Here is a 25,326-nt window from a genome sequence, read left to right as displayed (position 1 = left end):
GCCCAGATGCCATACATCTATACAGTTTTAAACTTTTAATTCCTTAAATATGACAGTTCTTTGAAAGATACTGCCTAACTGGCAATTTGTACAGTTTCAATCCTTTAATTCCTTTTGAAAATAGAGTGACGTGTAATGACCATTAACTCCCTTCCAAGTTTCTTCTCCATGCTCAGAAAATTCTGATACAGTCTCCATGAGTCTCTTCTTCTTTTTGAATTCGTTTTTTAAGACAATAGAAACTTTGAGATAAAAAATAAAAGTAAAAATAAACTTAGCACACAATAGAAATAACTAAGAAATAAAATTAAAATTAAAAATACACTCAAAAGTAAAAATAACATAATTTTGGAATTTTTTTGAACAAGAAATAAAAACAGAAATAAACATATTTTTGAAATTTTGAAATTTTTATGATTTGTTTTTAATTCTCCTCCTAAATTTGTGCATAGAGGAAAAATATGAAGAAATTTAACAAAAACAAAAATAAGATACAAAATATACAAAACAAAAACTTTTGGGATCAAAGTTGTCAAGCAATTCAATATTGTTTATCAGCACACACCCGCATGTTTAGCTCTGGTCACTCACGAATATTGTGGTGCACTTAAACACAAAGGATATTGACAAGTTGGACAGATTATAAATGACAAGACATTGTGATTATATTCCTAAATAGACCATTTTACTAACGATGACCAAGGATATTGTTGTCCACTTAAATTCAGCAGCGAGATCTACAGATAACCTTTAGTTAATTCAATTTTAAGTGCACTAGAACGTGTTCCCTAGTTCATGATATACCCTAGCAATCAAGGAATTCCAAAAAGCTCTTTACTTTAGGTGAGTGCTCAATTATTTGATAGAGAAGATAGATATAGAGATGCATATGTTGTATCTCAGGTCGGATGTCTTCCAATCACGCAGAGGGAACAACATATTACTAACATAGATAGAGGGTTAGCGAGATAGAAGGGTGCATATGTTGTGTCCCAAGTCGGATCTTTCGATCACACCAAGGGGACAACATATGACGAACATAGATAAATAGAGAGAAACATAGATAGAGATGTATAGAAATAAAGGTGCATATGTTGCGTCCCAGGTCAGATCTTCCAATCACGTAAAGGGGGCAACATATGACTGACAGAGAGGATTAGAAAGGAAAACAATTTCACACAGACCTACTTTATTAGAACCCCCCAGTCACCCTATCAGCACCAGAATTCAGGACATAAGTTCGTACATCGAAGAAGTGTTGAGCCATAGTGTGACAACCCCAAATCTATTCCCGTTACAAATCCCATCTTCACTAACGGAATGCATCACTATACGTTATTTTCTTTAATATTTGGAATCGTCAATAACCGAATATCTAGTTATTTGCATGTCTTGATATTATCATAAGTAAATATAACTTGTATGTGTTAACTCCGTTTAACCGAATAGAGTTATATTACTTTTTCAACCACTTCACCCGGGTAAAAAGTTTTAACCCTGTTAAACTTTAAGCATCGGGTAGCCGTGTATCGGGTATGATACCCGAGGCATATGAAATGAGTGTAAACAACATTTGAACACTCTTTTACCTCACATTCACTCTCTCTCACTACTTTCTCTCTAGACCCGAACTCGACCCCAAATCCGCAAATTTCCGGCTTCCAAACGTAAGGACTTATTCCCTATCTTAATCTAGACATACTTCACTGTATTTAGAGGCCAAAATCATAGAAATCAAGGACCAAAAAGGAGTTTACGGCCTATGAAGCCCCTTAGGCCGTAAACCCCTAGAAACTTGCCAAAAACCTCATTTTCCCTTCCTTTAAGCTTATGGACTAATTAAGGCATATACCTAGGAGAGTTTGGACACTAAAACACAAGGAATTGAAGCTTAAAAAGGAGTTTACGGCCCAAGCTTGTGCTTAGGCCGTAAACACCCGAAAAACCCCAAAAATCCTTGTTTAAAGCCCCAAAAACTCATCTAAGGTGTTTGGTAACTTAGACTTGACACTAAGGAAGGTTTAAATGCACCAAACAACACCAATTGAAGACAAAAAGAGGAGTTTACGGCCAAGGTTAAGCTTGGGCCGTAAACACCCAAGTTTTTGTGTCAAACAAGTCCCAAAACTCCTCTAATGCATGTAAGGAATTTAGTTAAGGCCCTTGGATGTGTGTTGTACCATTAAACTTCCCATTTTGAGGCCAAATGAAGAGTTTACGGCCAAGGACATTCTTGGGCCGTAAACTCCCCAATTTTCATGCCAAATTGTCCCAAAACTCATTTTAAGGCCTTCTAGGATTTATCTAGGGTGAATGAGAACATGTTGTACCATTTAAACAACCATTTTGATGGATTAAATGGAGTTTACGGCCTAATAACAAGCCTTGGCCATAAACTCCCCAAAATGTCACAAAAATAAGAGTTTAATCCCTCCATATTGGTCCAAGGCTCATACCATTAAAGTAAGGAAGTGAAATAAGGCCTTAAACATGCAATTTGGAGGACCACATGAGTTTACGGCCAAGCCTAGGGGGCTTACGGCCGTAAACTCCCAAGGAGTGGCCTTTGGGCCGTAAACTCCAAGGGAGTGAACTCATGGACCCTCCCGTAAATCATTCTTGGCCTTGTACCACTCCCGGGAACCCCTTCTAGGCCCTAAAACCCCGAAAACGATGCTAGAATGCCGAAATACTATAATGAAAAGCATAAGATGACTAAATTCTTGTAAAATACATATTTCATATGACATTAGGGTCCTAAAAGGTGCTCAAGTCATTATTTGGTACCAAACGCTCAACCAACACTTTTACCCGATTTACCCGATTCACCCGATTTACGCAATTTCAGGTGAGTTCATACCCCTTTAATGAACCTTCCAAATGTTTTAAATGTTTTAGGGGGGAGATACAAGTTGCTTATAAATGTTTATGGAAAGTTTTACAGAACGATTTCTGCGTTACAAGGATTAATCACATGTGATTCACTATCCTTAGTTCAAATCACATGTGATTTATCACTATGCCTTATAAACAGGTTTTTACATTTTTAAAACTATTTTTGGACAGCAAGCCAGATTTTAAATGTTCTTTTGGAAAATACTTTTATTAAATCAATTTACTTATAAAATGTAACCATTCTGATATAGTTATATAAGTAAGACTTGGAGGACTTAGGACCGATATCTCGCCTTATTTCCTGTTCTTGTTTGATTGTGGGCTTAGGGTAGTAGTTATCTGTCCGACTGTCGTTGATTTCTTAGTTATATAACTTGTATATTAGTATGGGATACGGATAATTCTCTTTTCATTAAAATACTAAAGTCACTAACATGTCAAGAACCATCCACACTAAGATAGCTATAATAGGTATAGTTACGGTTGCTACTGCTATTACTCGCTAAAGTCACTACTCTCTACACTATAATACTCACTATTACCAGACAATACACTAGTAAGAGAATACACTATGCTCACTACTATAGGATTTCTACACTATAACAAAAGAGAAAACACTAAACAAACAATAATACACTAACCCACTACGAGATACTCTATTTGCTATCCACTACGCCCGGAGTTTTCCGACAGGGAGACGACTCTACATGTATAGATCTATACTGGGCAGACGCTATTACATCCCGACTGTTAATTTCAGTCCGCGCCGTGCAGGCCCAGGGATGCCACTACTTCACTATACTGTGCATGCTGGGAAGGTCATGGGATCCTCTATTATCCTCACTATTAGTAATATACAAGGAATACACTACAACTACTCTAAAATACTACACTAAACGCTAAATTACATCCCGAAGTAAGTAAGAATCGATCACTAAAGGAAGCTTGCACCTCTACCACTAAATACAGGCTTAACCTATTCTATCACATTACTATTTGGGAATTTCTAATATACTTTTACATTAAACTGTTTTCAAAAATAGAGAATGCCTACTTTTCATACGTTTCACTTACAATGTATTTTCTGGAAAATATAGGATTTTCTAGGCTTTCTACTGCTTATGAATATAAATGGCACATTTTTCGCACTATTGCTTTTTATACAAAAACTCACACTAAACTCTTATGAACTCACCAGCTTTATGCTGATTTTCGTTTTCAAAATAACTTGTACCTTCAGGTCAAAGATAGACAGGTACAGACGCAACATTTTTGGAGAAGGTGGAGCATACAAGACCCATCTCTTATTTTTGAATTACTTTTGGTGTTTGTTGAACAATATAAAACACTCTTGTAATTAAATTCACTATGTAAATGCAATGGTCGTATGTTTCTTGTTTCTACTATTATGCAATTGTGATGATACTGTACATGACGTCCTCCACCCCGAAACGTATTCCGCCGTTATCGGTTTTGGGGTGTGACAGATTGGTATCAGAGCATTGTTTATAGTGAATCAAGTATATCAACCTATAAAAGATATACGAACTATAAACACTTCGGGACTAAAACACTCTGACCAAGAATATATAATGTTAAGTATCTAAAAGATCTAACTAAGTATATATATACACACATCATTATCAAACACCGAAGTCAGTATCATCCTAGAACAAAACGAAAGTATTAAGATTGTTGGATAGCACAATTGGGTTTAGAGACATATAATCACATTCAGGGTGATGTAGCCTGATCAACTACGTTTTTCCTGAGAGTGACTAGCATGTGCCTAAGTTTGGTTGTGATGTTGCAACAAGTCTAAAAACTTACCAACAATACCATAATAACACTACCATAAGAATACTATAGGAGTATTCTGTATCTCTAGATTATACATATATGATAACAAAAAGGGGTCGTTACTAGTAGGACAATAGTTGCTAAGTGGATACATCACGATTACATGTGATTAGGGCGTTATAGACTCAGAATCTGCAGCCTTTGCTTCATTCCCTGTTCTTGTTTGATTGGGGGTCTGAAGTTAGGGTGGTTTATTCGAAGGACTATCTTGCTTCGGTGACATGTAATCGGTATGCACTATGCAAGTATTGGGTCGACTAATAATGATTCATCCTATAAGTATTTTAGAATAGTACGTCTATTAATCTTCTTTTCCCCCTTTCTCGCGTAGATAACATGGCTGGCTTCCACCTACCCGGCGATCCGTACTTTCCGAACCAGGGCAATGGAGGATGGCTCGAAGAGGAGTCAGACGACGATCACCCTATTCCTTTGGATGATCATCATGCTGAAGGCTTCTCGAATAGCTCGAGCTCCGAGCCAGAGGTCAACAACCAACCTCCTGAAGCCCCGAACCCTAACCCCCGACCGGCATTTCAGGGCCCCACTCCTATGTGGGCAATATCCTTGCATCGATGGAGCGAGGAGCAGGGTCAGCCCTTGCCTTACAATGGAGACCGAAGCTTCTATAACATAAGCGAAGGAGGATCAGCGGATCGGGTTCTGCCCATCATGATCCGAAGGATTGCCAGGAATGTTGAGCAAAGTCAAGCTGCTATTGGTCGAGTTGTAGAAGTGGATGCCAACTCAAATCTAAACACTGTTCGCATCCGCCAACTCGAAGAAGCCGTGGACAGGACAAGGAGGACCAACGAGGCTCTGCAGCATCAGCTGGATGCATCCCGAGCTGAAGTTAGGGAACTCCGAACACGCCAAAGGACTCATGATCGACACCTTCAAGAAGTTATGCGTCAACTAGCAGATCTGAGGATTCGCCCAACAAGCAACCGTCGCCAGTAGAAGACATCTAGTTACCTCACTCTTTTATTTAAAGGACTATCCTTTTTATCTCTATGTTCCGTAGGTCTCTTGTCTGTAAACATTCCTAGTTTAAAAGTACTCTAGTTGAACCTCTAAACTGCCAACAATTTCTCCATGGTGGGATGTAAGACCTACTGCTAGGTCAATTTTCATGAACTTGTGTTGCATCATTAATACCAGTATATTGGCAGTTGGTTTCTCTCTTTCTATGACTCTCATACCGATCTTGGATTATGTTGATTTAATCCATGAAATACTCTATTCATATTCGCAATAGGCTCTTACTATTGCTATCATTTCTATGGTTTTCCAGTGAAGGATGCCTCCTCGAAAGCGTCCAAACCAAGGAAGACCAGCTACCTAAACCCCTCCTCCACCACCTCCTCCTCCGCAGTTCGATCTGGTGTTGTTCCAAACGGCTGTGACTGCGGCTGTAACAGCAGCCATGCCCCAAATGAACTCGGGTGATGCGAGCGGTGGGAATTCTAGATTTGGTGAAGTCCACCAGCGAGTGCAGGGATGCACTTATAAGGACTTCATGAATTGTAAACCTGCTTTCTTTGATGGTACCGGAGGGATTCTGGCATTGTCCCAATGGTTCGAAAGAACCGAAGCTGTATTCGAGATGTGCTCTTGTCCCGAAGAGAGCAAAATCAAGTTCGCTACTGCTACCCTCACTAACAAGGCCTTGTCATGGTGGAACGGCCATGTCAGTGCACTCTCCTTGGTCACAGCCAATGCCATGGGCTGGGACACTCTAAAAGATCTTATGAGAGGAGAGTACTGCCCTAGGGGCGAAGTTCAGAAGCTTGAGGAAGAACTTTGGAACCTCAAGATGAAGGGGACCGACATAACGGCTTATACGGCCAAGTTTTGCGACTTGGCGGCTATGTGTCCCAACATGATCCCCTCTGAAAGCAAGAAGATTGAGCGATACATCTAGGGTTTAGTGCCCCCGTATCGAGGAAATGTTCTGGCTTCACGCCCTATCACTTTTGACAGCGCCAAGGAATTGGCCCAGAGTCTGATCAACCACGAAATCTCCTCCACTCCAGCAGCAACAACCACTGCACCATCCGGATCATCTGACAGAAAAAGGAAACGATGGGATAAGAAGAAGGGCAAGAAAACTCAAACCGCCTCCAAGGACCAGCAAATTGTGGCGGTCCATGCTGCCACCACCCCAGCCACACCAACTGCTCCAGCCCCACCAAAAGCTTACAGTGGAAACTTGCCTAAGTGTCCCAAGTGCCCTTTTCACCACAACGGCCCTTGCTGTGAATTGCAGTGTTCTAACTGCGGCCGAAAGGGCCATACTGTCCGATTTTGCAAGGCCCCTCCCAAACCTATCACACAGGTTCCTGGTACGGGAGTCACCCCAACTTGTTATGGCTGCGGTGAAGCGGGCCATTTTAAGAAGAACTGCCCGAAGGCTGCAAATGCTGGGGGAACTGGAAGGTTACTCACTATCGGTCACAATGAAGCGGTAGCTGATCCCACGGTGGTCACAGGTACGTTTCTTCTCAACAACTCTTATGCCTGTGTCTTATTCGATAGTGGTGCAGAAAGAAGCTTCATAAATCGAAACTTTAAACACTTACTCAAACAAACCCCTCAACCACTAAAAGAAACATTTGTTGTAGAAATGGCTAATGGGAAGACAGAAAGCTCTAATGAAATCTATATAGCTTGTACTATCACGTTAGATGATCACCCCTTTTTAATCGATCTTATACCAGTCTCAATCAAAAATTTCGATGTCATTGTTGGTATGGATTGGTTAAGCCTTCACTACGTCGATATCCTATGCTCCGAGAAAGCCATTCGCCTGAACTTTCCGAATCGAGAGACCCTATTGATATACGGAGATAAGCCAAGTACAAACCTTCGTATCATCTCTAGTATTCAGGCTCAGAAATACTTGCGCAAGGAATATCGCGCCTTTCTTGCTCACGTTGTCGACACTAACCAGAAATCGAAAGATCCAAAAGACATTCTTGTAGTGTGCGATTTTCCTGATGTCTTCCCGGAGGATCTTCCAGGCCTACCTCCCAAACGACAGATTGAATTCAGAATCGACCTAATCCCAGGAGCTACCCCCGTAGCTAAGTCGCCCTACCGTCTAGCGCCCGCCGAAATGCAAGAACTATCTGGTCAACTCAACGAACTGCTCAGCAAGGGCTTTATAAGACCGAGCTTCTCACCTTGGGGAGCTCCGGTCTTGTTCGTGAAGAAAAAGGATGGGTCGTTTTGGATGTGCATCGATTATAGGGAACTCAATAAACTCACGATCAAAAATCGCTATCCTCTTCCTCGTATCGACGATCTATTCGACCAACTCCAAGGAGCAAGTTACTTCTCCAAGATTGATCTTAGATCGGGGTATCATCAGTTACGGGTGCTTGAGGAAGATGTTCCAAAGACAGCCTTCCGGACCCGCTACGGACATTTTGAGTTCGTAGTGATGCCCTTTGGACTGACTAACGCCCCCGCAGTATTCATGGACTTGATGAATAGGGTATGTCGTCCATATCTAGATCAGTTCGTCATCGTCTTTATTAATGACATACTCGTCTACTCTCGGAGCGAGGAAGAGCACGGAAATCATTTACGATTAGTCCTGGAAACCCTGCGATCCGAGAAGTTGTATGCGAAGTTCTCTAAGTGCGAGTTTTGGATCCGAAGAGTTGAATTCTTAGGGCACGTGGTCAGTGAAGACGGAATCCACGTGGACCCCTCCAAAATTAAAGCTATTGAGAACTGGTCAGCACCAAAGACGCCTACATAAATTCGTCAATTTCTAGGCCTCGCTGGCTACTACCGCAGATTCATCCAAAATTTCTCTCGAATTGCGAAGCCTCTCACTATGCTAACTCAGAAGGGTGTATCATTCGACTGGGAAGAGAAACAGGAGAAGGCATTTCAGACCCTGAAGCGAGCCCTATGCACAACACCAGTATTATCCCTTCCCGAAGGGACATAAGATTTCGTTGTATACTGTGATGCATCCAATCAGGGGCTCGGGTGTGTCTTGATGCAATGAGGTAAGGTTATCGCCTATGCCTCGAGACAGCTAAAGAACCATGAAGTGAACTACACTACTCACGACCTCGAGTTAGGAGCGGTCGTCTTCGCACTAAAAATCTGGAGACACTACTTGTATGGGACGAAGAGTGTGGTGTACAATGATCATAAAAGCCTCCAACATATACTGAACCAAAAAGAACTCAACATGAGACAGCGTCGGTGGGTCGAGCTACTTAACGATTACGACTGTGAAATTAGATATCATCCGGGGAAAGCCAACGTAGTAGCTGACGCCCTGAGTAGAAAGGAATATTCCGGTCGAAGGACCAAGTCATTGACAATGACTATCCATTCGCATCTATCCACACAGATCAAAGAGGCTCAGCTAGAAGCCTTAAAGCCCGAGAACGTGATAGGAGAATCCCTACGCGTAATGGATAAAAATCTGGAGGTTAAGGGTGAAGGAGCCTATTACTTCATGGACCGAATCTGGACTCCACGCCATGGAGGTTTCAGAGATTTGGTTATGAGGGAAGCACACAACACTCGTTACTCCGTCCACCCGGGTTCAGATAAGATGTATTTGGATCTCAAAAAGCTATACTGGTGGCCGAACATGAAAGCGGAGATTGCTATCTTTGTAAGTAAGTGCCTTACTTGCGCGAGCGTCAAAGTCGAATATCAAAAGCCATCAGGACTCCTCCAACAACCGGAGGTACCAGAATGGAAGTGGGAGCGAATCACAATGGACTTTATCACCAAGCTGCCCAAGACAGCAGGTGGATTAGACACCATTTAGGTCATCGTTGACAGGTTGACCAAGTCTGCACACTTTCTACCGATCAAGGAGACGGACAAGATGGAGAAGCTCACTAGAACATATATAAAAGAAATAGTGCGACTGCATGGCGTCCCTATATCTATTATATCAGACAAAGATAGTAGATTCACCTCTAGATTTTGGCAATCATTGCAAAAGGCACTAGGGACGAGGCTGGACATGAGTACAGCCTACCATCCGCAGACTGACGGACAAAGTGAGAGGACGATACAAACCTTAGAAGATATGCTGCGAGCTTGTGTGATCGACTTCGGGAAATCATGGGATACACACTTGCCTCTTGTGGAGTTTTCCTACAACAATAGTTATCATACGAGCATCAAGGCAGCTCCATTCGAAGCCCTCTACGGCCGGAAGTGCAGATCCCCTTTGTGCTGGGCTGAGGTGGGTGACACTCAATTAGCTAAAGGACGAGTTCCTGACAGCGCCCTCACTGGTCCGGAGATCATTCGAGAGACGACCGAGAAGATTGTGCAGATACATGAACGACTAAAAGCCGCTAGGGATCGACAGAAAAGTTACGCCGACAAACGAAGAAAACCCTTGGAATTCCAGGTGGGAGACCGAGTCCTTTTGAAGGTCTCGCCCTAGAAAGGCACGATACGCTTCAGAAAGCGTGGAAAGTTAAACCCAAGGTACATAGGGCCTTTTGAGATTCTCGCCAGAATCGGCCCCGTATCTTACAAACTAAACTTACCCCGCGAGCTAAGTAACATACATCCCATCTTCCACGTCTCAAACTTGAAGAAATGTCTGTCTAACGAGACTCCCGTGATTCCCCTCGACGAGATCAAGGTCAATGAGAGCCTCAACTTCGTGGAAGAGCCTGCGGAGGTTTTGGATCGTGAAGTAAAGTGGACGAAACAAAGCTGCATCCCAATTGTGAAGGTTCGGTGGAACGCCAAGCGAGGGCCGGAATTCACTTGGGAGCGCGAGGATCAAATGAAACTCAAATATCCTCATCTATTTGCTTAGTAGTATTGTAATACGTATCTGTTTGTATTCTAAATTTCGGGACGAAATTCCCCTAACGGGGGGATGATGTGACAACCCCAAATCTATTCTCGTTACAAATCCCATCTTCACTAATGGAATGCATCACTATATGTTATTTTCTTTAATATTTGGAATCGTCAATAACCGAATATCTAGTTATTTGCATGTCTTAATATTATCATAAGTAAATATAACTTGTATGTGTTAACTCCGTTTAACCTAATAGAGTTATATTACTTTTTCAACCACTTCACCCGGGTAAAAAGTTTTAACCCTGTTAAACTTTAAGCATCGGGTAGCCGTGTATCGGGTACGATACCCGAGGCATATGAAATGCGTGTAAACAACATTTGAACACTCTTTTACCTCACATTCACTCTCTCTCACTACTTTCTCTCTCTAGACCCGAACTCGACCCCAAATCCGCGAATTTCCGGCTTCCAAACGTAAGGACTCATTCCCTATCTTAATCTAGACATACTTCATTGTATTTAGAGGCCAAAATCATAGAAATGAAGGACCAAAAAGGAGTTTACGGCCTAAGAAGCCCCTTAGGCCGTTAACCCCTAGAAACTTGTGGACTAATTAAGCTTATGGACTAATTAAGGCATATACCTAGGAGAGTTTGGACACCAAAACACAAGGAATTGAAGCTTAAAAAGGAGTTTACGGCCCAAGCTTGTGCTTAGGCCGTAAACACCCGAAAAACCCCAAAAATCCTTGTTTAAAGCCCCAAAAACTCATCTAAGGTGTTTGGTATTTTAGACTTGACACTAAGGAAGGTTTAAATGCACCAAACAACACCAATTGAAGACAAAAAGAGCAATTTACGGCCAAGGTTAAGCTCGGGCCGTAAACACCCAAGTTTTTGTGTCAAACAAGTCCCAAAACTCCTCTAATGCATGTAAGGAATTTAGTTAAGGCCCTTGGATGTGTGTTGTACCATTAAACTTCCCATTTTGAGGCCAAATGAAGAGTTTACGGCCAAGGATATTCTTGGGCCGTAAACTCCCCAATTTTCATGCCAAATTGTCCCAAAACTCATTTTAAGGCCTTCTAGGATTTATCTAAGGTGAATGAGAACATGTTGTACCATTTAAACAACCATTATGATGGATTAAATGGAGTTTACGGCCTAAGAACAAGCCTTGGCCGTAAACTCCCCAAAATGTCACAAAAATAAGAGTTTAATCCCTCCATATTGGTCCAAGGATCATACCATTAAAGTAAGGAAGTGAAATAAGGCCTTAAACATGCAATTTGGAGGACCACATGAGTTTACGGCCAAGCCTAGGGGGCTTACGGCCGTAAACTCCCAAGGAGTGGCCTTTGGGCCGTAAACTCCAAGGGAGTGAACTCATGGACCCTCCCGTAAATCATTCTTGGCCTTGTACCACTCCCGGGAACCCCTTCTAGGCCCTAAAACCCCGAAAACGATGCTAGAATGTCCAAATACTATAATGAAAAGCATAAGATGACTAAATTCTTGTAAAATACATATTTCATATGACATTAGGGTCCTAAAAGGTGCTCAAGTCATTATTTGGTACCAAACGCTCAACCAACACTTTTACCCGATTTACCCGATTCACCCGATTTACGCAATTTCAGGTGAGTTCATACCCCTTTAATGAACCTTTCAAATGTTTTAAATGTTTTAGGGGGGAGATAGAAGTTGCTTATAAATGTTTATGGAAAGTTTTACAGAACGATTTCCGCGTTACAAGGATTAATCACATGTGATTCACTATCCTTAGTTCAAATCACATGTGATTTATCACTATGCCTTATAAATAGGTTTTTACATTTTTAAAACTATTTTTGGACAGCAAGCCAGATTTTAAATGTTCTTTTGGAAAATACTTTTATTAAATCAATTTACTTATAAAATGTAACCATTCTGATATAGTTATATAAGTAAGACTTGGAGGACTTAGGACCGATATCTCACCTTATTTCCTGTTCTTGTTTGATTGTGGGCTTAGGGTAGTAGTTATCTGTCCGACTGTCGTTGATTTCTTAGTTATATAACTTGTATATTAGTATGGGATACGAATAATTCTCTTTTCACTAAAATACTAAAGTCACTAACATGTCAAGAACCATCCACACTAAGATAACTATAATAGGTATAGTTACGGTTGCTACTGCTATTACTCGCTAAAGTCACTACTATCTACACTATAATACTCACTATTACCAGACAATACACTAGTAAGAGAATACACTATGCTCAATACTATAGGATTTCTACACTATAACAAAAGAGAAAACACTAAACAAACAATAATACACTAACCCACTACGAGATACTCTATTTGCTATCCACTACGCCCGGAGTTTTCCGACAGGGAGACGACTCTACATGTATAGATCTATACTGGGCAGACGCTATTACATCCCGACTGTTAATTTCAGTCCGCGCCGTGCAGGCCCAGGGATGCCACTACTTCACTATACTGTGCATGCTGGGAAGGTCATGGGATCCTCTATTATCCTCACTATTAGTAATATACAAGGAATACACTACAACTACTCTAAAATACTACACTAAACGCTAAATTACATCCCGAAGTAAGTAAGAATCGATCACTAAAGGAAGCTTGCACCTCTACCACTAAATACAGGCTTAACCTATTCTATCACATTACTATTTGGGAATTTCTAATATACTTTTACATTAAACTGTTTTCAAAAATAGAGAATTCCTACTTTTCATACGTTTTGCTTACAATGTATTTTCTGGAAAATATAGGATTTTCTAGGCTTTCTACTGCTTATGAATATAAATGGCACATTTTTTGCACTATTGCTTTTTATACAAAAACTCACACTAAACTCTTATGAACTCACCAGCTTTATGCTGATTTTCGTTTTCAAAATAACTTGTACCTTCAGGTCAAAGATAGACAGGTACAGACGCAACATTTTTGGAGAAGGTGGAGCATACAAGACCCATCTCTTATTTTTGAATTACTTTTGGTGTTTGTTGAACAATATAAAACACTCTTGTAATTAAATTCACTATGTAAATGCAATGGTTGTATGTTTCTTGTTTCTACTATTATGAAGTTGTGATGATACTTTACATGACGTCCTCCACCCCGAAACGTATTCCGCCGTTATGTGACACCCAATTTTTTTTTTTGCAAAAATTTTAAACTTTTAAAACCAATCTTAAATTAAATTAAAACAACTGAAATAGTCATAACATAATCCATCAACTTAATAACCATATAAAATAAGTGCGGAAGTAATAATAATAATAAGGTCCCACCAAAATAACTAGTAGCGATGTCCCGATGCTCCATGTCAAGCCTTAGCCTCTTTAATCTTAACACCTGAAAAGTTATAAGGGAAAAACGTAAGCACGAAGCTTAGTGAATTCAAACACAGACATTGTACTAACATTCATATTTACTAGCCCTAATCCATTTTCCAATTATAATGATAAAGGCAAAGAACGAATCAATGTCTATATTACGAGAAGGACTTGTAGGTTTGAACCGCACCGGGAAGATCCCGTATCATTTGGCCCTAATCACCGCACCTCACGAAGAATATTACGTTGGTGATCTTACCTACCCACCGCACCGGTAAATCCGTATCCTTTGGTGGTGTCCCCATATCCATAATTAGTTACATACAGTGCACATGTACGAATTAAAACAATACTTATATAGCATGCTTTTATAATAACTTCAAATAATCACACATGAGCTAACTAGCAAACACAATCATCAATACAACGGTGTGAGAGAACTCACCTTGAGTGAGTATTAAGGATGGCTAACAATCAAATAATGCTACCAAGCTTGAGCAAACTTCAAAACCTCACCTAAAAAGGACTAAAGGTTAGAAAGGAGAAGTAATGAAGCTATGAGTTGAGAAAAGAGTAATCACAGCAAGGTCTCTGAAACAGACCTGCTGTTCAAAACGGATTTACTCCAAAATCTAAAACAGAAACATAGCTTTAACTAAATTTTATAGGAAACTATGATTGCTCTGGTTTCCACAACTATAAAGAACTCATTCTAACTCCAAAAGATGAATTAAATATGAATTTTACAAAATGGTGTATCACTTCTGTCTCCAACAATACGGTCAAGTGATGTTGGCCAATTCTACCCAACTTGTGAGTAGAATTCGTCCAAAAGAAAATTAAGAGAAGTAAAGGACATACAAGTGAAAGTCTCAGAGTTGGAATTGAATGAAAATCATCTCTCAAACTCCATATATAAAATTCACATTGTGGACAATCACAGCACTAGCAAAAGCTGGTGACTGCCCACTGACCTGGAGTGTGGATCCATTCTAACCAATTTATATTTGGAAATAACACCCCATATTCTCCAGATCTTAAACTCATAATATAAGGAACATATAGAAACTTGGAATCACTCTGGATCCTTTTCCAAGCCTTAGAAATGATGAAAACAAAATGACATATCAGAACAGACCCGGATCAGACCTAACAGCAAAGATACCATTCTTTCACATAGATAAAGCCCCTATCAGTGAGGTTGGCCTTCTTAAGAAAGTTAGCCAACTCAATTTGTGAACGTTTGGAACTGGTTTGGGGTCCGTTTGAGTTATAGAACTCCAGATATGATTTTTACAAAATGACTACAGATCTGATTGAAAACAGAATCGTAGCCACCCGTGATTCCTTTTTGGCTTATCCATCCTTCTCCTTTTGAAACACATTTTAAGATGTGTTCATCATCCCAATTCAGTCCCCATGATAATGGTGGTACTAAAAAGGGTTAGGGATCATTAGGATTTCATTTAGCCACAAGGATGTAATAATAATCAACATGAAAATAAACATAAGCACATAAAATCATCATTCTCCCTTTTAGGGTTTCCATGATCTTTTGCCAGATGTAATCCCCTAGATCCATCATCCACCATATATGGGGTGAAGATAGGATCTTGAGATGATGTATAACATACAATTACAAATAAAATAAGAAGGAGAAGAGGTGAAGATGAAATCATAAAACTAGAACAAGGTTATGAATCAAGTTGTAAGAAAGGATAAGGAGGTTCATACCAATACGAATCAAGGCTGGAAATGAACAAGAATTAAGCTCCAAACAGCCCCTTGGCTGCTCTTGATCCCAAAGAGAGAGAGAGGGACGATTTTTGAGAGAGAGGGAGGGTTTAGAGTGTTTTCCTTGTGTGTGTTCCAAATGATTCAATTTACACATTAAGTACTATTAACTAGATGGACTTTGCAAATAGGCCCATAGCCCATGGACTTCAATAAAAGGAGTTTACAAGATTATCAAAAGAGCCCAATAACATAAGAAATCAGACATTGGTTAAATAAATTAACCCAAGGTTACAAGGATAATTAAATTAAAATAACCAAACGTACCGAGAAAACCCGGGGCGTTACAACTCTCCCCCACTAAGAACGGACTTCGTCCTCGAAGTCAACACCTAGAAACAGATCCGGATAATGAGCCCGCATCTCGCATTCTGGTTCCCAAGTCCATTCCGAACCCTTCCTATGTTGCCATTGCACCTTAACCAGGTTTATAGTCTTGTTGCGGAGAGCTTTCGTCTTTCGTTCTAAAATAGCGATTGGTTTCTCAACATAATTGAGACGCTCGTCAATTTGTATGTCCTCCAGTGGTATCACAGCGGTCTCATCAACAACGCATTTTCGTAACTGAGACACGTGGAACGTATTATGAATTAGACTAAGCTCGTCAGGAAGCTCTAAACGGTAAGCCACCTTCCCCACACAAGCTATGACCTTGTAGGGTCCAATGAATCGGGGTCCGAGCTTTCCCCGCTTCCAAAATCGAATCACACCTTTCCAGGGGGAGACTTTAAGCAACACATAATCTCCCACCTGGAACTCAAGATTGGAGCGTCTTTTGGCAGCATAACTTTTCTGACGACTGCTCGCTGTGACCAAATGATCCCGAATCACTTGGATTTTCTCCGTAGTCTGTAGCACGATATCAGTACTCCCAAGTACCCTCTGCCCAACCTCGCCCCAACAAACGGGTGTCCTGCACTTCCTCCCGTACAAGGCTTCATACGGAGGCATTTTAATGCTCGAGTGATAGCTGTTGTTATAAGAAAACTCAGCTAGATGTAGATGGTCATCCCAACTACCCCCAAAATCAATCGCACACGCCCTAAGCATGTCCTCCAAGGTCTGAATCGTCCGCTCACTCTGCCCGTCTGTCTGCGGATGGAAGGCGGTACTAAAATGTAATCGTGTGCCCAATTCCTCTTGAAACTTCCTCCAGAACCGAGAGGTAAATCGGGTGTCTCGATCGGAGACGATAGAAACGGGCACCCCATGTAATGAGACAATCTCCCGAACAAAGATCTCGGCTAATTTCTCCGCCGATGAGCTCTCCTTTATAGCTAGAAAGTGAGCACTCTTAGTCAAACGGTCAACAATCACCCATATTGTATCTGATCCTCGGGCAGTTCTAGGAAGTTTTGTAATGAAGTCCATGGTTAGATGCTCCCATTTCCATTCAGGAATCTCCAATGGTTGCAACTTCCCATGCGGTTTCTGGTGTTCCGCCTTTACCTTCCGACAGGTCATACATTCTTCCACAAATTGAGCCACATCATTCTTCATTCCATGCCACCAGTAAGCCTCATGAAGGTCCCGATACATTTTAGTAGCACCAGAATGGATAGAAAATTTTGACTTATGAGACTCATCCATTAGGGTTTTCCGATTTCCCCCGGTATATGGAACCCAAATCCTACCGTAGCGAGTCAGCAAACCCCGCCCGTCTCGTTCCATCTTAGGCAACTCTTTCCCAATCTTCTCACGCCTGATGTTTTCCTCCAGTATTGCCGTCTTTTGGGCGTCCCGGATTAGATCTAATAAAGACGACACCATCGTGATCCGGAGACACTTAGCTCGAATCGGTTCGGCAGATTGTTTACGACTGAGAGCATCAGCTACCACATTTGCTTTACCGGGGTGGTAGTGAATTTCATAATCATAATCTTTTACCACATCCAACCATCGGATCTGCCTCATATTCAAATCCCGCTGCTCGAACAAATATTTTAGACTCTTATGGTCAGTGTATATGATAAACTTCACTCCATAGAGATAGTGTCTCCAAATCTTAAGAGCGAAAACAACAGCCCCAAGCTCCAAATCATGAGTGGGGTAGTTTCGTTCGTGGGGTTTCAGCTGTCGGGAGGCATAGGCTATCACCCTATCTCGTTGCATTAACACGGCACCAAGACCTTGAAGCGATGCATCACAGTAAACCACCATATCCTCAACCCCATCAGGTAAGGCCAAAATCGGAGCTTCACACAATCGTTTCCTTAACTCATCAAACACCAGTTGTTGCTCCAGGCCCCAAACGAATTTCATTGATTTCTTGGTCAATCGGGTGAGTGGTAAGGCGATTTTAGAGAAATTTTCAATGAACCTCCGGTAATAACCGGCTAAACCCAAGAAACTACGAATTTCAGAAGGTGTTTTTGGAATCTTCCATTGTTTAACCGCATCAACCTTGACTTGATCGACCTTCATACCTTGTTTGTTTACTACATGCCCCAAGAACTGAACTTCTTCCAACCAAAATTCACATTTTGAAAATTTAGCATAAAGCCTTTCTCTTGCCAGAGTTTCCAGAATCTCCCGAAGGTGTTGCTGATGCTCCTTTTTGCTCTTAGAATAGACTAAGATATCATCTATGAACACTATGACCGAACGGTCAAGCATCAGGCTACACACCCGGTTCATGAGATCCATGAACGCTGCGGGTGCATTGGTGAGCCCAAAAGGCATCACTACGAATTCAAAGTGCCCATATCGAGTACGGAATGCTGTTTTCTCAATGTCTTCTTCACGAACACACATCTGATGGTAACCGGAACGTAAATCAATCTTGGAAAACCAAGATGCTCCCTGAAGCTGATCGAAAAGATCGTCAATACGTGGCAACGGGTACCTATTCTTTATCGTGCGCTTGTTTAGCTCCCTATAATCAATACACATTCGCTGGGATCCATCTTTCTTCTTCACAAAGAGAATAGGAGCACCCCAAGGCGAGCAACTTGGCCGTATAAACCCTTTATCACTTAGTTCTTGAAGTTGATCTTGGAGCTCTTTCATTTCAGGTGGTGCCAAGCGGTAAGGAGATTTCGCTACCGGAGTCGCACCTGGCACCAAATCAATGCGAAACTCCACTTGCCGAACAGGTGGCAAGCCAGGGAGTTCCACCGGAAAGACATCGCTGAAGTTGGAAACGATAGGAACGTCGTCTAGTGCTATAGTAGAAGAGCAAGAAGCCATAGCCAGGCGGGGAATGTCCCCCTGAATAATAAGTTCTCCGCCTCTAGGGTTTCGAACACGAACTTGCTTCTTACGACAGTGGATTTCCGCATCAAACGCATCAAGCCAATCCATGCCTACGATAACGTAGAGCTCCCGCATCGCAATAGGGATAAGATCGATAGGGAATTCAACTCCAGAAAACTCGAGAGTGCAACCCCGATAGACATCGGTGACATAAATAGTGCGGTTGTCGGCAACTTCGACAACCATTGGGCGAGCCAAGTTTCCGATACTACACCCCAGACGATTAATAAACGTGCGAGACACAAAAGAATGGGTAGCACCGCTATCAAACATAACAACAGCAGGCTCGGAATCTAGCAAATAAATGCCTGATTTACCACATACGATCATGTAAACAATTCTAACTACCATTTATTAAATAATGGCAGGAGGGAAAAGAAAGAAAAAAAAAAAGAAATTTACCTGCCACTGTCGCGGTAATCACCGGCTCATCCGCAGTCATCTGGTGAGCACGACCTCGGGTCACCATAGTGGGTCCCTTAGAAGACGATGCAATTGCAGGATTTGTACCCCCGCTTCCTTTACCAGCCTTCAACTTCGGGCATTCGGGCTTCTTGTGTCCCGTCTCGTTGCAGTGATAGCAGACGGGAGCAGCAGAAGTAATCTGAGGAACTGCACTCGCAGGAGGAGCCCTACAATTCTTCCAATGATGCCTTGGCTTTTTACAGTTGTAGCATATCAACAGATTTTTCTCGCCCTGACCTGAAGACAGCCTGTACTCATACCTTGACTTACCACCTTGCTTTTGCTTTTTCTGGGCATCTCTGGATGTCTTGGAGGAGGTGTCATTGGCCTTCCTCTTGGTCTGGGTCTGCAACTCGATTTCCCTCCTCCTCGCTGCATCCATGATCGCGGATAAAGTCGGGAACTCCTGCATGCTAACGAATTCCTGAATCTCGGTACGTAGAATGGTAGTGTATTGGCTGACCAACCAGGCCTCATTCCCAGCAAATGAGGGACAAAAAGATAGCATCTCCAAGAACTTGGCGTTCAGGTCGCTAACAGACTCGGTAGTTTGCTGTAACGCCATGAACTCTTGCTGCATCCGCTGCTGCTCCACCTTGGGCACATATTGTGCCTCGAACCTCTCCACAAATTGGGCCCAAGACATGGCCCTCACTTCTTCCTCGTTTAATAGAGCGGTGATGGTGTTCCACCATGTCTTTCCCCTTTTTCGCAGCTGATTCATGGCGATCACAACTTTGTACTGGTCCGGACACCCAACAGTCATGAAGGCGCCCTCAACATCTGACACCCAATGCTTAGCAGCAACTGGTTCGGATTCACCATTCCAAAGAGGAGGGCTACACTTGTTGAACTTCTCGAAGTAGTATGCCGAATCCCGAACGGGCGGAGCCGATAACGCTCCCCCGGGAATAGCTGCGAGGCGCTCATCCAGAAGAGCTTTGACCTGGTTGATTATGTCATTGGTCACGCCCGATATTAGTTCATTGAAAGCGTTATTGAATTCCTCAGCGACAATATTCCTAACTTGCTCCATTTGGAGCTGATTAAGGCGAGCAGGCGGAGCCATCTGTATCCGTAGAAGGAGGAAAATATTTAGAAATAATTCAGCCTAGATATTTCTATTAAGAAGAAACACTCAGCTTGCCGAAAATTTGTCAACCTTGCCCCGACCCGAAACCGGCACCGATGTTTCAAATAGTAGGGGCCCTTCTACTATCTTCCACACAAGTTCCAATTTCGCAATCGCGTCTAGTTTAAAAATTTCCAGCTCGCTCTAGCCGTTAATTTTACATCTCTCTCACATGTTAACATTAAATAAGTGTGTAATCTAGCATTTTAAGACTAGTAGAATCCAATTCATAGTCAACAATTTAACATAAACATTTAACATAAGAAATAAGGCTTACTTGGCTGGCCGACAGGCACACCGCGACATCTTTCACTACTAGTCTTCAGAAAATTTGAAAAATCTTTTAAAAAGAGAATAAACTATTATAGAGCCTCAAATTTGAGTCTAGAACATCCACAAAAATGCCTAGTTCCCTCAAACTGTGGCTCTGATACCAACTTGTGACACCCAATTTTTTTTTTTTGCAAAAAGTTTAAACTTTTAAAACCAATCTTAAATTAAATTAAAACAACTGAAATAGTCATAACATAATCCATCAACTTAATAACCATATAAAATAAGTGCGGAAGTAATAATAATAATAAGGTCCCAACAAAATAACTAGTAGCGATGTCCCGATGCTCCATGTCAAGCCTTAGCCTCTTTAATCTTAACACCTGAAAAGTTATAAGGGAAAAACGTAAGCACGAAGCTTAGTGAATTCAAACACAGACATTGTACTAACATTCATATTTATTAGCCCTAATCCATTTTCCAATTATAATGATAAAGGCAAAGAACGAATCAATGTCTATATTACGAGAAGGACTTGTAGGTTTGAACCGCACCGGGAAGATCCCGTATCATTTGGCCCTAATCAACGCACCTCACGAAGAGTATTACGTTGGTGATCTTACCTACCCACCGCACCGGTAAATCCGTATCCTTTTGTGGTGTCCCCATATCCATAATTAGTTACATACAGTGCACATGTACGAATTAAAACAATACTTATATAGCATGCTTTTATAATAACTTCAAATAATCACACACGAGCTAACTAGCAAACACAATCATCAATACAACGGTGTGAAAGAACTCACCTTGAGTGAGTATTAAGGATGGCTAACAATCAAATAATGCTACCAAGCTTGAGCAAACTTCAAAACCTCACCTAAGAAGGACTAAAGGTTAGAAAGGAGAAGTAATGAAGCTATGAGTTGAGAAAAGAGTAATCACAGCAAGGTCTCTGAAACAGACCTGCTGTTCAAAACGGATTTACTCCAAAATCTAAAACAGAAACATAGCTTTAACTAAATTTTATAGGAAACTATGATTGCTCTGGTTTCCACAACTATAAAGAACTCATTCTAACTCCAAAAGATGAATTAAATATGAATTTTACAAAATGGTGTATCACTTCTGTCTCCAACAATACAGTCAAGTGATGTTGGCCAATTCTACCCAACTTGTGAGTAGAATTCGTCCAAAAGAAAATTAAGAGAAGTAAAGGACATACAAGTGAAAGTCTCAGAGTTGGAATTGAATGAAAATCATCTCTCAAACTCCATATATAAAATTCACATTGTGGACAATCACAGCACTAGCAAAAGCTGGTGACTGCCCACTGACCTGGAGTGTGGATCCATTCTAAACAATTTATAATTGGAAATAACACCCCATATTCTCCAGATCTTAAATTCATAATATAAGGAACATATAGAAACTTGGAATCACTCTGGATCCTTTTCCAAGCCTTAGAAATGATGAAAACAAAATGACATATTAGAACAGACCCGGATCAGACCTGACAGCAAAGATACCATTCTTTCACATAGATAAAGCCCCTATCAGTGAGGTTGGCCTTCTTAAGAAAGCTAGCCAACTCAATTTGTGAAATTTTGGAACTGGTTTGGGGTCCTTTTGAGTTATAGAACTCCAGATATGATTTTTACAAAATGACTACAGATCTGATTGAAAACAAAATCGTAGCCACCCGTGATTCCTTTTTGGCTTATCCATCCTTCTCCTTTTGAAACACATTTTAAGATGTGTTCATCATCCCAATTCAGTCCCCATGATAATGGTGGTACTAAAAAGGGTTAGGGATCATTAGGATTTCATTTAGCCACAAGGATGTTATAATAATCAACATGAAAATAAACATAAGCACATAAAATCATCATTCTTCCTTTTAGGGTTTCCATGATCTTTTGCCACATGTAATCCCCTAGATCCATCATCCACCATATATGGGGTGAAGATAGGATCTTGAGATGATGTATAACATACAATTACAAATAAAATAAGAAGGAGAAGAGGTGAAGATGAAATCATAAAACTAGAACAAGGTTATGAATCAAGTTCTAAGAAAGGATAAGGAGGTTCATACCAATACGAATCAAGGCTGGAAATGAACAAGAATTAAGCTCCAAACAGCCCCTTGGCTGCTCTTGATCCCAAATAGAGAGAGAGGGACGATTTTTGAGAGAGAGGGAGGGTTTAGAGTGTTTTCTTTGTGTGTGTTCCAAATGATTCAATTTACACATTAAGTACTATTAACTAGATGGACTTTGCAAATAGGCCCATAGCCCATGGACTTCAATAAAAGGAGTTTACAAGATGATCAAAAGAGCCCAATAACATAAGAAATCAGACATTGGTTAAATAAATTAACCCAAGGTTACAAGGATAATTAAATTAAAATAACCAAACGTACCGAGAAAACCCGGGGCGTTACACGTTATCGGTTTTGGGGTGTGACACATAGTTATAGATAATAAGTAACTTTAATGTTTATTGTGGGCTCCCTTGTTTATCTCACAGCTCAATCTATCCAAGCGGCGTATGGTTAATCCAAATGAAACAATCGAAGTCCAGATGAGTTAACATTGTCTAGTCCTTTCAGTGCATAACACGAATTTCAGATTGCTCTTTAACACTAAACTTCATATCACTTTCTAAAAGTACATACTAAAGAAAACATATTATTATTATTATTATTATTATTATTATTATTATTATTATTATTATTATTATTATCATTGTATATTTTGAATTTTATAATTTTTTGTATTTTGATTTCTCCCCCTTAATTTGGGTATGGGGAAGAAAGAAAATAAAATAAATGCGTAAATTTTAAAAAATTTGTCTTCAAAACGAATCATTTTATGATAAACTTAAAAATATCGAGAAGAAAAGTGAAACCGTAATTCAACAATTGAAGTTGCATCCAGATGATCTGATAACAACATGCATATGCAGCAACATTTTCAGACTCAATTATGTTTCAATTCCGGAACAAATTCAAAAATTCTTCACATCGTTAAGTACAATCCCCATTTGTGATCCTCTTCTTTCTTCCTTTCCCGCATTAGAAACATACCCCCCCCCCCCCCCCCCGCCTTAATGTTTTGAATGTCTTATAGTTAGGAGATGTCTCCTGTCATGTGCCTGGAACAGCAATTATCGACATACCATGGTCTGACGATATTCCTCCATAGCTGTTCCTACACGATGTACAGGATTAGTGGGTCTTTGGGACCCAATCCATTTTGAAGTTGCGTTCACCTTTATCATCTACACAAGGTACTCTCTCCCATGACATATCATGTTTATCAAACATAGAAGATGAAGAAATGTTAGAATCATTAAATGATTTGGGCGCATGAACCTTTGGTACCCATCTGTAGTCGGGTTTAACCCATTTCCTATTTGATCGGATGGATGCCTTATCACTTGCTTTCGAACTTCAAACCGAACGCCAAGATGACTTCTACCTAACCAATCTTTTTCTAACAGAACCATATTTTGAATTTGGCATCTTGTTAGACACACCTTCCTGTCCTTGGGAGTTTGATTCTTGGCCTTTTTTGCATTCCGGTCACCATTCTATGAACATGACCTCGAAGGGTTTATTTTGTAAGATCTCCCTCTTGGGACGTTCTGCCAACCTTTTGCAGAGTAAGCGACATACAAACGATGTGGGTAATTTCTGGCAATGTGACCGGGAGTCCCACAGTTAAAGCAAGTATGTCTTTTCATGTAGATAAGATTGTGACTTGGTCCTTGTCCAAAAGAATTTTGTTTCAAGGGACTTCCATAAGCACAAGCACAAGAACATTTAACAGATTGTTTAATAGACTTTTGTGGCTTGGGTTTTCCACAGTGGGAGTATCAGCATCACAAGATTTTGAATCATTTTCAGCAGAACTAGAATCGTTTTTGTTATGCTCATGCTCGTCTTGCACTACTTATTTAGTTGCACATGAAGTATAAGAATTAGAATCATTCACCTCAATATTATCAGTTGGGCCTGATTGTTCAGTCTTAATTGAAGCTGGTATAGGGGTTTGGCCATAATGAGTTGGTATCTCTACCTCATTGGTTTCAAGGGGTGGCGTATAGTTGTCATTGAAGGGAGGTGGAACACTGTGATACCCTAGACTCTTATTTTGATTATCTTTAAATCTTAATTGTTTTTCTATCATGGACACAACTACCTCACTTGGCACATCAAATTTCTTAAAGTTAAATTCAGCATCTTTATATTCAGCTTTCAATGCATCAACTTCGGCTGTTAATTCGACAATTTCCTTTTTAGCATAATGGTAATTTTCAAATTTATTACTATATTCTTCTTAAAGTTTTCTAAAGTCCTTGGTTTTATCCTCTAATTGGTTTTTTAAAGGTTTTTGGGCCTTTCCGAGTGTGTATCCTTCATATTTAAGGTCCTCATTGTCTCTATGTAATATATCAATTTGATCACGAAGAAATTTA

General features: G+C 40.7%; 1 protein-coding gene across 1 annotated transcript in view; it reads right to left on the bottom strand.

Annotated features, from left to right (window-relative positions):
- LOC128132785 (uncharacterized) overlaps positions 1-20,505 on the bottom strand; it is a 43,253-nt gene extending 22,748 nt beyond the window's left edge. The window contains exons 1-2 of the mRNA XM_052769746.1: positions 19,374-20,505; positions 18,805-19,279 (exon numbers count right to left, since the gene is read on the bottom strand). Of these exons, the coding sequence (XP_052625706.1) occupies positions 18,805-19,279; positions 19,374-20,505 (1,607 nt within the window). The remainder of the gene's footprint in view (positions 1-18,804; positions 19,280-19,373) is intronic.
- Between the last annotated feature and the right edge of the window lie 4,821 nt (positions 20,506-25,326).

This window comes from Lactuca sativa, chromosome 3 (assembly GCF_002870075.4).
Source record: "Lactuca sativa cultivar Salinas chromosome 3, Lsat_Salinas_v11, whole genome shotgun sequence".
NCBI lineage: Eukaryota > Viridiplantae > Streptophyta > Magnoliopsida > Asterales > Asteraceae > Lactuca > Lactuca sativa.
This window is presented reverse-complemented; position numbering and strand designations above follow the sequence as displayed.